Raw genomic sequence first — 12407 nt, 5'->3', positions numbered from 1 at the left:
CTCGCAGTGAGGGAACCGCCAAAAGGCCCTCAGAGCTGGACCTCAGTGTCTGGGCTGAACGATGGGGATGGAGACACTCCTTCAGGTATACTGGGCCAAGGCCGTTTAGGGCTTTAAAGGTCAGCTTTAAAGGTCTGCTCAGAAACATACTGGAAGCCTATGTAGGTCTTTCAGGACCGGTGTTATATGGTCTCAATGGCCACTCCCAATCACCAGTCGAGCTGCTGCATTGGATATTAGACCCAATTGGCTATTTGAAGGGATCCAGAGGCTTCCTTGCATGCAAAGAAGCATACAAAGTCTCCCACAGAGCTGAGAGCATGGAGGGGACTGGAGGGGACAGGAAGTTCCAATATTGTGTGCACGGAACTTGCACTGGATACAGCATCACAGGCATCATTTCGTTACTTTCAAAAGAGCTTCTCTGGTCACCTGGCTGCTTCCTGGCCCAGTTCTGAGTGCTGGTGTTTTACTTCTAAAGCCCTAAATGACTCGGTGCCAAGCTGATTCTTCAATATCAACTAAACCATATTCTAACATCATCTGCAGAAGCCCTTCCCCTGGAAACCTTCACTTCCAAAGCGAAGCATAAGGCGTGGGCTTTTTCAGCTGTGACACCCTGGTTATGGAATGTATGCCCTTCTGGGGGAGGGGGCCTTGCCTGGCACTAATATTGTTTTTCTTTTAAGCACCAGGCAAACAGCTATTTATGTGTCTGGGCTTATAAAATGCTTTTCACATTCTTTTAAGTTTCGTTGACTAAACCTTTATCTGCTGACCTCATATCTCTCTTTTTCTCTCTTGCTCTCTTTTTATATATAAAAATGCATTAGTGGTGTGTTTTTTTGGGGGGTGTCATATTTAAATCTTGTAAACCACCCAGCAATAAAAGGCTGGTATAAAAAGTTTTAAAAGCTTTAAATAAATAAAGGCTGGATTATGATCAGAGAGATATTTGTGCACCCTGCTACCTTCCAAGGTGCTGTTGGAAGGCGAATGTTTTCTGTTGCAGATTCCAGGCTGCAAAAGTGCCTGTCTGTTATCTTGATGGCATTCCGATGCCGGCAAAAGGATATATTTGCTCCAGGATCCTTTTGCCTTGTGAAATCTTTTATTTGTCTAGTTCCCAAGCAAACAGAGACTTCTCCGGCTGACCTCAGGGGATGGGCAGAGTTGTTTTGGGGTAGGAGGGGTGTGTGTTGTCTTTTAAGCATCCTATTTCTAAGCCATTTAGAGTTTAAAGGCGATTGTCAGGCTTATATTCAAACTGCTTTATTATATAAACACGTAGTAATGTGCATTTTTTATCATCATCATAGCAGGTGTAATCACAAAACACTGGTACTAATTTGATTATTTTCACATTTATTTTGAATGTTGACATGGTTTTTGGGCCTCAGTTTAGTCTTAAGTCATATTTCGTTTTATGGCACATGAATAAATATTAATATATTTGGGGGTGGAATCTCTTTACAGCAATCTTTGGCATGTTTACATGTTCATTTATACTTTTCAGAATAAAGAGTATGGTATGAGATTTGGGATCACTGAGAAGGAGAACTTCATTTGCTCTGGAAGTCTTCCCCGTGTGTTGATGAGTGATGCCAAAGGCTGGATCCCTCTGCAAGCTTAGGTCAAACATGATCAAACAAGTCATGAAACTTTGTCTTACCTTGACTTTTTTACCAAGTCGATCCTTCCATTTTTCAGCTATGGAGCCTTCTACCAAGAGCAACCTACACATTTACAGGAAAACAACGTCAACAATGCATCGTAATATATGATGATATGATATATGATATGATATGAGGACGTGATGTGATGTGATGATGTGATGTGATACACACACACACACAAGCATAATGAATATATTTAGGGACAAAGGGAATGCTTCATGTTCAAGAAGGGGGAAAAGCAACCTATGAAGACAGAGGTCACCAATATGATGCCTTCCCATCTATCCTTGCTAGCATGACCAATGGTAAGGAATGATAGCAGTTGTGGCCAACTATGGACTACCACTCAACTTCTGGTGTAGTGGTTAAGAGCGGTAGACTCGTAATCTGGTGAACCGGGTTTGATTCCCCGCTCCTCCACATGCAGCTGCTGGGTGACCTTGGGCTAGTCACACTTCTCTGAAGTCTCTCAGCCCCACTCACCTCACAGAGTGTTTGTTGTAGGGGAGGAAGGGAAAGGAGATTGTTAGCTGCTTTGAGACTCCTTAATGTAGTGATAAAGCGGGATATCAAATCCAAACTCTTCTTCTTCTTCAAACTCTTCTTCCCTGGTAATTGCCACCCCCACTACATCCCTAGAAATGTTTTCTGGCAGCTCCATTACTCGCTGAGGGGAAGGTACTTATGTTACTTTCATTTCCACACTTTAAAGCCTTGCGCAGTGTGGACCAATGCGTCAGGGAGCATCTTCTTCCATATGCATCAGCCTGATTACTGATACATCTTCAGATGAGGCCTTGTTCAGCATACTTAAAAGACCTTTGAAAGGCTAGTTCCCAATGTGCAATGGGACCTTTTATGCAGTGGTACAAACCGATGTAGCATCCCTCTTCAGGAAGGCCCCCCATAGGAAGCAGGGGAGAAAGAACAGTTACCTCGAGCGCTCTTCGTCTTCGTAACCCATGATGATGTATTCTTCGTTAGCACTGAGAGGTGGGCAGAGGCAGCCAGAGTTTGTGTACAGGTTTACAGTGTCCCTAGGAATGTTCACCAAGGAAGACTTTAGTATCTCCTTCACTTCCACTACTGCAGTGACATCGTGACATTTGGTCTTCACCTCCTTCACTTTAGCTCGAATGACTGGAGAAAAATAACAGAAAGAGGGGTTAAGGTTACGGCAGCCAGAGCTGAATCAGCCTAAAGCTTTTACTCCTTTGAATATTTATATGCTTCTCCTCCTGAGCCCAATGTCCTGTCTGCTTGTTTGTTTTAAATGGAAGTCTTATCGTCATGTTATGGTGCTATTTATTTTGTTATCGTGCTAATTATTATTCCACGCGGGGGCCCTGCAACACAGCGGCTTGTTTGTCTGTCTATATACTTCTTCATGCCCAAATCAGCTTCTATGGCAGCTTTTACTTTGTATACTTTTACGAAGTCTAAAAAAAACCAACGGTTACACAAAATATAACCATCCGTAGTTACACTATCAAACAAACCAATTGAAACGCTGAAATGGATAAACACCCATAATCAAAACACACAATAAATCAGCCTCATTAAAATGAAAACACCATTTAAAAAGAGGTTGAGAGATCGAGGGAATGTCTCCAAAAAGCTGGTGGATCGGCAATACAAGTAGAGCTTCTCGTGTTTTAGCAGGACGTGCATGCCATAAGCCCAGTGCTCCCTGTGGAAAAACCACCCCCCATTGCAACGAGAACATGTGGCAATGTTCTAACCACTCTCTTTCATGCTCCCTTTTGCCAGTTTCCTCCTCTCCCCATTCTGTGCCTAGTAATCCATCCTCATTAGTCCTTTGGGGGTTTTCGCCCTCCATTTTGGAGGGATGGATGCACTTGTGCCCAATCCTGTCATGGCCTGGGGTCAGACTCCCCTTCTTCAAAGGATGAGGCCAGGGTTCTAGAATAGGACTGAGGGAATAGTACTCAGGCCCAGAAGCACCTAATCAACTGGAAGAATTTCCGCAAGCAAAACCCATAGTGTTTCTGGCCTAATATGTCCCGCTGCCCTCCTCTGACTCAGAGATCAAGCCAGCAACCAGTGAGAGTTGCTCAGTCCATCAGTCCATCGAGTGTGGAGTTTAAGCTGGAAACTAAGAGTTGAATGGTCAGGTGGAGATGTGACTCTCAGTGAGGGAGAGGGACTGTTCATGTGTGTTTGGACTCTCTGAGTGGGGTTAGTTAGGAATACACTTTATGCTTCCTAACTTTCTTTCCAGAAGGGCTTTCTTCGAAGGAAAGCACAAAGTCCGGGGCAAAGTGCAGAACCCCAGCCTTCCATCATGGCTTCTACTGTTACACAAAAGCTACGACATGTCAATAGGAAAGGCAGAAGCTAAGAAAGTCAGCTCTCCTTAACCTTCCCTGTTGCTGCCTCTGAAATGCCTTGAGCTAACACAGCAGCTAGGAGAGGGTGGGAATGCATCTCTCCCATATTTCCACCAAGAACCATCTTTATAATCCTACAGGCAATGTAGTGTGGCGATTAGAGTGTCACCAAGTACCTAGGAGAACAGGGCTCAAATCCTCATTCAGCCATGAAGCCAGTCACTGGGTGACCTCAGACCAGGCACTGCCTCTCAGCCTAACCCACCTCACAGGGTGGTTGTGCTTGGAGAACCACATTTGTCACCTTAAGCTGCTTGGAGAAGAAAGGTATGACATAATAACAGAGAGAGAGAGAGAGAGAGAGAGAGAGAGAGAGAGAGAGAGAGAGAGAATCTACTAGTTAAAACAATAATCTAATCTTCACATTCTATTCCAGGGGTCAGCAAACCTTTTTAGCAGAGGGGCCAGTCCACCGTCCCTCAGACCATGTGGTGGGCCGGACTATATTTGGGCGGGGGGGGAATGAACAGTGGCGTAGCGTGGGTTGTCAGCACCCGGGGCAAGGCAAGTAATTTGCCCCCCTAACCCGTGGATTTGCGCCCCCTAACCCATGGATTTGTGCCCCCTAACCCTAACCCCTAGATGTTGTGCCCGGTGCGGCCGGGCCCCCCTGCACCCCCCACGCTACGCCACTGGGAATGAACAAATTCCTATGCCCCACAAATGATCCAGAGATGCATTTTTAATAAAAGCACACATTCTACTCATGTAAAAACACCAGACAAGCCCCACAAATAACCCAGAGATGCATTTTAAATAAAAGGACACATTCTACTCATTCCCAGACCGTCTGTGGGCCAGATTGAGAAGGCGATTGGGCCACACCTGGCCCCCGGGCCTTAGTTTGCCTACCCCTGTTCTATTCTATGCATGGAAATGGAAGGGTGTGGGGAAGAGGAGCCATTTGACAGACACTTAAAATTAATTCATTTTCCCCAGCAGCTCTGGCTGAGATCACTTGCCTCGTGAGGGTGTGGAGTGGCAAGGGTAAATGCCAAGGAAACCGCTTCTATCAACCGTTTCCTGCTTCCACTGAACCTTCTGCCCTACTTCAAAGGTAGCTGAAGGCTGCTGTGCTTACCGTAGTTGTAATTGTTCCGAAGATAAGTCTTCTGGGTTGCTTTTATTGGCTTGCATTTGCAGCGCTCTGGGGGAGAAGCACAACAGAAATTCCTTGCATCAGAGGAAATAAACACTCAAAAGCCGTAAGCCGCACTATTCAATCTTTCCAGAACTTATTCATATATGCTGAAATGGTAGCAAGTCATTTGTAGTGGAAGCCCAGGCCCTGTTGGATTGTGTGAGTGCCAGCAACAACAGCTAACTTTCCCTCTTCGAGAAAACTATTAAAGGTTCAGTATCCCCCCCCCAAAAAAAAGTACAAACAAAAAACCAATTTATTCCTGAGCCTGAAGTTAATAAAACCAAAGCAGGCTGGGGCATGTCATTTTAGGGAGTGAAACTTAATTTTTGCAAATTTTGTTCACTGGGGAGTCTTAAAAATATGTTTTTGGGTGTGAGGAACTGGAATCTGCTATTATTTTTGTGACTGGACAACATTTAGCTTGGTAAGTCTATGCTTGATGAAAGTGCACATAAACTGGAAAACCACAGAATCTCAATTTTACCTTCTGGAAACGTCAGGTAATGCTAAACAACAATGGTTTATTTATTTTATTATGTATATATTAAACGTATATACCACCCTTCATCAAAAGATCTCACAAAATAAAATACAGGATTAAACAAAAGTAAATATTTAAACCGAAACAACAAGACAACTCCTCCCGCTTCCTACATAATAATTAGTAAACATAATATGAGTATAACCTGCAAATGGTTGACAATCGTTCTTAATGATTGCTATGCAATTTTCCGATTTTACACACATTTCACTAAATTATGTTAATTTAACCAAAATATATTTTGAATTCCCAGGTCATGCTATAACTTTTTAGCACCTGTCATTTTGGGAATTTGAAAGTTGAAAAATCCAGGCACCAATCTACATAATGCTACAGGTGCCTTGTATCTGCCCCACCTTTTATTTCTGGAGCACTTGGCCAGTGTAGGGAAGAGGGGTGTCATCAAACAGCTGGCAGGTTAGGATACAGGTATGAAGACTCTTTGTAGCTGGCCCTCTGGGCTACCCTCCCCTAGGCCACATTCCTCACTGCTAAACACACACATCCTTTGGGGCTTTTTGCCTGGCTGGAGGGTGTTCTTGAATTCTGATAATGCTTCTTGTTTTCTTGGATGGAGGAATGAGAGGGGTTGACATAGCCTGCTACAAAGGAATGGGGCACATTGGTTTCTGGGCCTACATTTGCCTCAGGCCATGCCCACCACTAGCACAAGAAAGGGGTTGGATAGCTCAGTTGGTTAGAGTGTGGTGCTGATGATGCCAAGGTTGCAAGTTTGATTCCCTTATGGGACAGCTGCATATTAATAGATCAAAGAGCTTCTATGAATGGTTACAATTGGGGGAGATGGCTAAAATGTTTTGATTTGAAAGACAGTTAAATTGATCTTTTAATCTACTCTTTGATGATACCTGATGGGTGCTTATTTTTATATGTTTTATTACAAATATTGCATGTGTGTGTTTTAAATTCTGTTTTACCATTTGCAAGGGGCTATTGGGTTGTTCCTGTTTTTATTTCGATTGTGTATTTTGTGTTTTTTATATTGTGATTTTATACCTGTGAACCAGTATAGGGCAGTATGTAAACTTAATAATAAACAAATAACAAATAAATAAATATTCCTGCATTTCAGGGAGCTGAAGTGACTCTACAGTTCTATAATCCCTAGTTTAGGGGAAGGAAACATGCAGAGAGGGAAAACTTACACTGGTGGTCACCCAATATCTACTCCCACCCCCACCCCCAAACTGATTTAGCAGATTTAGAAGAGTGTGACCAGTTCACCCGTATTGGAGGCTGAGCCAAGAGGGCGTTGCTGGGGTGCCAAAACAATGATGTAGAATGGAAAGCAAGGGGCAGGGGGCACCAAATTTTGGCACCGCACAGGGCACGGCTGAAATTTGAAAGCCCAAAGTCCGCCACTGCCTCCGACCAAATACCAACGGTGGAGAAAAGTGAAACCAAGGATTGATTGGCTCTGTAACATAGGCAGCCATCGGACCAAAAGCCTCCCTCTCGCTGCTTAGAAATTTTCACTTTCGACTATCAAATGGTTGCTGGTAAGGCTGCCCAGCAGGCAAATCTCCCCCGGTCAGCCAACTGGTGGTCTATACCAGAAAATAGCAGGGAAGAGAGGGAAGAGGAAGGACCCTGAGGAAGTAGAGAGTGGCTGAAGGCTGGAGGCAGGAGCAAGTCTAGCAGAAAAGAAAGAATAAACTATGGAGCAAGCAGGATTGCTGAGGAAGGGAGGCAGGAGGAGTTGGGCTATGTGTTAAGGCAGAAAATGGGGGCAATGGGTCAAAGTAAGGAAGAAGAGAGGAAGCAAAGGGCCTCAGAAAAGGTGGGAAATACATGCATTTTTTTAAATGTGAAAAGCAAGCACAACAAACACACATATATTTGCAGGAATGTGGCGGGGGGAGAATGGCCAACTGGAAGCGAGTATCAGGGAATATTGTAACTAGTGAGAGGATAAGAATGCCCACTGTGTTTTTCGCATGAATCTTCAAAAATTTGTATCTCAAATCGAAAGAGGCAAGGGGGCAGCTGCATTCCACCCTTTGTGACTGCCCTTCCATTTAACCACCAGCTGAAAGGTCAACCCCAAACTTCACTGAAAAGATGGGTTTGGGGCTAGGCCCCATCCTGGGGGTGCTTGGGACGGGGAGGGAGTGTCTCTAGGCGTAAGGTACAGCAAGGAATGATGGGTAGAGTCACGTGAGAGAGCAGGGGACCTCTGAGTGGCAGAGCAGGAATGGAAAAGATCACTATAAATACTCCTAAGAATATAATGGCTCTTTGGCTGCATAAAACTCGGGCGATGGAAGTATTTACACCCATCTAAAATATTATTTTTAAAAAACAGAAATCTGGAGAATCTTTTAAGCAACTTTCTTTAAAAAAAAAGAAAGGCTTATGAAACAGACAAAAATGTCATTTCCTAGCCAAAGGAAGAGGGGTAATATTTATACATAAGGTTTTGCCAGCTGACGTTGCCAGGGATGAGACTTGACTTGATTAGATTTTGCACAGAGACATTATTCACCAGCGAAAATAACACACCAAAGAGAACCTCCAACTTTCTTTTGAAATGCTCAGCCCAGGGTTTTTTTTCGTTAATCCTCACTGGAGGGCAGTGCTTAAAACGCAGAAGTAATAATACTCTTGTGTTCCTACACCACTTCTTAGAATAGCTCAAAGTGCTTCACATACATTTTTCTTATTGTTAATTCTTATATCCCCAGGATGGGGAATCTGGGGCCTTCAAGATGCAGTTGGACTACAACTCCCATCCTTCCTCACCACTGGCCATGCTGTCTGGGGCTGTTGGGAGCTGGAGTCCCAAGAATGTCTGGAGGACACCAGGTACCCCATCTGTGCCTTATGAAAACCCTGCATGGCAGGCGAATTCCAGTTCTGGGGAACCTGTGGTCATCCAGATATTGTTGGATTCCGATGCCTATCAGCCTCCGCCAGCATGGTTCAATGTCAAGGATGATGGGAGTTGCCGTGCAATAACAACTGGAGGGCCACAGGTTTCCTGTTCCTGGTGCAGATGATAATGAGCTGGGTGGACCAGTGGTCTGATTCGGTAAAAGGCAGAAGCATCCTTTGACCCTAACCTCAAGTGTCCTTGCATATCTTTATTCACTTCCAAACCAGATAAAAATAAGCTGTCAGGCTATTGATCTCTCTAACCCAGTAGAGTCGTACCTTGGATCCCGAATGCCTTGGTACTCGAACATTTTGGCTCCCGAACGCCGCAGACCCGGAAGTGATTGTTCCAATTTGCAAATGTTCTTTTGGAACCCGGATGTCTGACAGGTTGTGAGGCTTCTGATTGGCTGCAGGAGCTTTCTGCTGCCAATCAGAAGCCGTGATTTGATTTTCAAATGTTTTGGAAGTCAAACCGACTCCCGGAACAGATTCCGTTCGACTTCCAAGGGACAACTGTGCTGACCATGAGTGTTGCTTGAGGAATTCCAACTTCTGTAAGTTCCTATACAAATTGGCCCCTTCCTAATGTGTGGGTCAGAACTTGATTCTCCACCAGAATTTGCCCTTCCCGATTGTTCTGAATACAGTTCTCAGATTTTAAAAAAGCATTGAAATATACTTCACAGTTTGAGAGAAGATGCATTAGAAATATGTTTTTGAATTTGTATGCAGATTTTTCTTTTAATTGACAGATTAACATAGGAACAGGACAGTACAGTGGTACCTCGGGTTAAGTACTTAATTCGTTCCGGAGGTCCGTTCTTAACCTGAAACTGTTCTTAACCTGAAGCACCACTTTAGCTATTGCCACCGCACCGCCGGAGCACGATTTCTGTTCTCATCCTGAAGCAAAGTTCTTAACCTGAAGAACTATTTCTGGGTTAGCGGAGTCTATAACCTGAAGCGTATGTAACTTGAGGTACCACTGTACTGATTTGTGGGTGAGCGTATAAGAAAGTAACACAAACAAGAAATGAACTGCTTCCCCCATCTTGACGGTCCACTACTGTATACTATTAACAGTTATATGACTCCGGCAGAGACCCTTGCCAGCCCTGCCAAGGCATTCAATGTCACGCTAAGTAAAAGTACATGAGCAGGGCACTAGCTGAGCTTGTGTGGAAGTTAAATGCAGTATTCACTACAGAGCACAATTCAAAACTGCATTAAAAAAACCACACATGGTAAAGTCTTGGCTTGTTTGATACCTTGTTTATTTGCAGGTGCAGGATGTGTTACTTCACAACTTCACGACGAGGGAAAATCGTGCAGTAACGTGCCCCGCAACTGCAAATAAACAAGGAATTAAACAAGCCAAGACTTTACCATGTGTTTTTTTAAATGCAGTTTTTTAATTGTGTTCTATTGTGCAAAAGAAGGGCAGGAAACTAGCATGGCATTCATGGCCAGTGTGCAATAGATTACTGTAATACTAGTACTTCCTGTGGCACAAGAAGCTTCTTCTAGTCAGTGGCGTAGCGTGGGTTGTCAGCACCCGGGGCAAGGCAAGTAATTTGTGCCCCCTAACCCATGGATTTGCTCCCCCTAACCCGCACCACACGCCTGGCATCCCCCCCCCTCCACAGTGGGCGGCGACCTGGCGGCTCGGATCGGATTCGCACAGCCAGCACTGCAGTGAGGGAGAGTGAGTGAGCCAGGTAGGGGCAGAGCTGCGAGTGCGAGCGCGCGCCCCCCAGATGTTGTGGCTGGCCCCCCTGCACCCCCCATGCTACGCCACTGCTTCTAGTGCAACGGTTGCATCAGATTTCACACTGCACAACCATTATTCTTACCCCTCGGTAAAGGGACCCCTGACCATTAGGTCCAGTCGTGATCGACTCTGGGGTTGTGGCGCTCATCTCACTTTATTGGCCGAGGGAGCCGGCGTACAGCTTCCAGGTCATGTGGCCAGCATGACTCAGAGCAGCACAGCGAACCAGAGCAGTACACGGAAACGCCGTTTACCTTCCCGCCGGACCAGTACCTATTTATCTATTTGCACTTTGACGTGCTTTCGAACTGCTAGGTTGGCAGGAGCAGGGACCAAGCAACGGGAGCTCACCCCGTCGCGGGGATTCGAACCGCCAGCCTTCTGATCGGCAAGTCCTAGGCTCAGTGGTTTAACCCACAGCGCCACCCGTGTCCCATTCTTACCCTTATGCTAGCACAATGGCCCTTTTGCTGGTGATAAGACAATGCTGAATCCAGGCCAGTGATTCCATCATTGGAGGGGGTTGGACTAGATGGCCCTTGGGGTCCCTTCCAACTCTACAGTTCTGTGACTCTATGATCCATTTACCTGGAGGTGCCAAGGATTGAACTGGGAGCATTTTGCACTGCCACTAAACTAAGTAAAAGACAGATTTATACATTTCTCCCTGCAGTGCTCTTGATGTGGGGGGATACCTTGTCCAAAATCACTGCAAAAAGGGGCAGGCTGGCAGAAAAGTAAGCTAGGCAAAAAAAGAAGCAATGAAATAGCGGGAGCAAAAAGGAAGGTGGCCGTCCACTTTGCAGAGGGGCATTCTGCCACACACTACTGAATAAACACAGCGCCTGAGTTGCAGCCCCAAAAGGCCACAGGACCACCAACTTTATAAAACCTTTATAAAATGTGGTTGTTGTTGTTTTTTAATCATTTTTATTGATTTTCCAATAAAAAGCATCCAATTAATATATCCAACCATAATACTCCAATTTAAATTAAAAAACTAAAATAAAAAGACCAAATTATAGTCCAAATTATAATTATTGATTTTTTGATGCGCCCCATGGTCTGGATTTCCACATCTCAGTCCTCCTTCTCCTCGTTGTTTCCATATTTTCCAATGTTGTATGTTTTTTATACAATCAGGACAGTAGAATATATCCTGGTTTGGGGAAGGGGCACTGGACTTTGGCCCACAGCCACTCAGGCATGATGGAACAGGGAAGATAAGAGGAGGATTTGCTGGCTGGGAAATTGAGGGTGAGCTCTGGTAGGTGCTGGAGAGAGAATGGCTTCAAAAACTTGAGACACCGATATTTCAAGATGAACTTGCTGTAAAGCCCGATGGAGATTAGCTTTAGGGAATCCCATACTGGATACTATTACTACTCTCCTTTACAATAGATCCACAGGCAGGCTAAAACCCAGCTTTGTCCAAGAAAGAACCTAATTTCTAAAAAATGAACCTCAGGAAAAACACTTCAACTACAAGGTTTTAAAAGCTTCTTTACATCACTTCCATCACAGAAAGCAATTTGTATAATTTTACTCTTAGATGGGGCAAGGCACATAGCATAAAATACAACTTTCAAGGGAGTCCTGATGCCATTTCAGTAAAGGATAGTGTACGTATTTGAATGCTAAGCAATCCTAATACGGCAACCCCTAGCCCAAATTTGAGCAGAACCCAACTTTAACTCATACTTGCATTCGACCTCCACCTTGGCCTGCAGGGTGAGGGGGCTTCCATGGTCCTCTAAGAGGTCCCACAGGGCTTTCATCTGCAAACGATGCACAGGCGTAACTTCTGTGAGGAATAATGGAACTGCTCATCATCCCAGGCAAGAAATAACTATCTGTGCATCAATTGCCATGGGGCCTGTTTGTATCCATGCAAGTCCTCTGCCATCTATTGCCCTCCAAGCCTCCAGAGGTGTAGAAGATACTGATTAAGATGGACTCAGTATCA

At 44.7% G+C, this 12407-nt stretch overlaps 1 protein-coding gene across 2 annotated transcripts in view; it reads right to left on the bottom strand.

The window, feature by feature from the left end:
- The window catches only part of FRZB (frizzled related protein), a 33897-nt gene that overhangs the window by 7769 nt on the left and 13721 nt on the right, over positions 1–12407 (bottom strand). For both annotated transcript variants that reach the window (XM_082201128.1, XM_082201129.1), the window contains 3 exons: positions 5169–5234; positions 2612–2816; positions 1673–1736 (listed from right to left, as the gene is read on the bottom strand). In XM_082201128.1, coding sequence (XP_082057254.1) covers positions 1673–1736; positions 2612–2816; positions 5169–5234 — 335 coding nt within the window. The remainder of the gene's footprint in view (positions 1–1672; positions 1737–2611; positions 2817–5168; positions 5235–12407) is intronic.

Source organism: Podarcis vaucheri, assembly GCF_965113315.1.
Source record: "Podarcis vaucheri genome assembly, chromosome: 1".
Classification (NCBI taxonomy): Eukaryota; Metazoa; Chordata; class Lepidosauria; order Squamata; family Lacertidae; genus Podarcis; species Podarcis vaucheri.
This window is presented reverse-complemented; position numbering and strand designations above follow the sequence as displayed.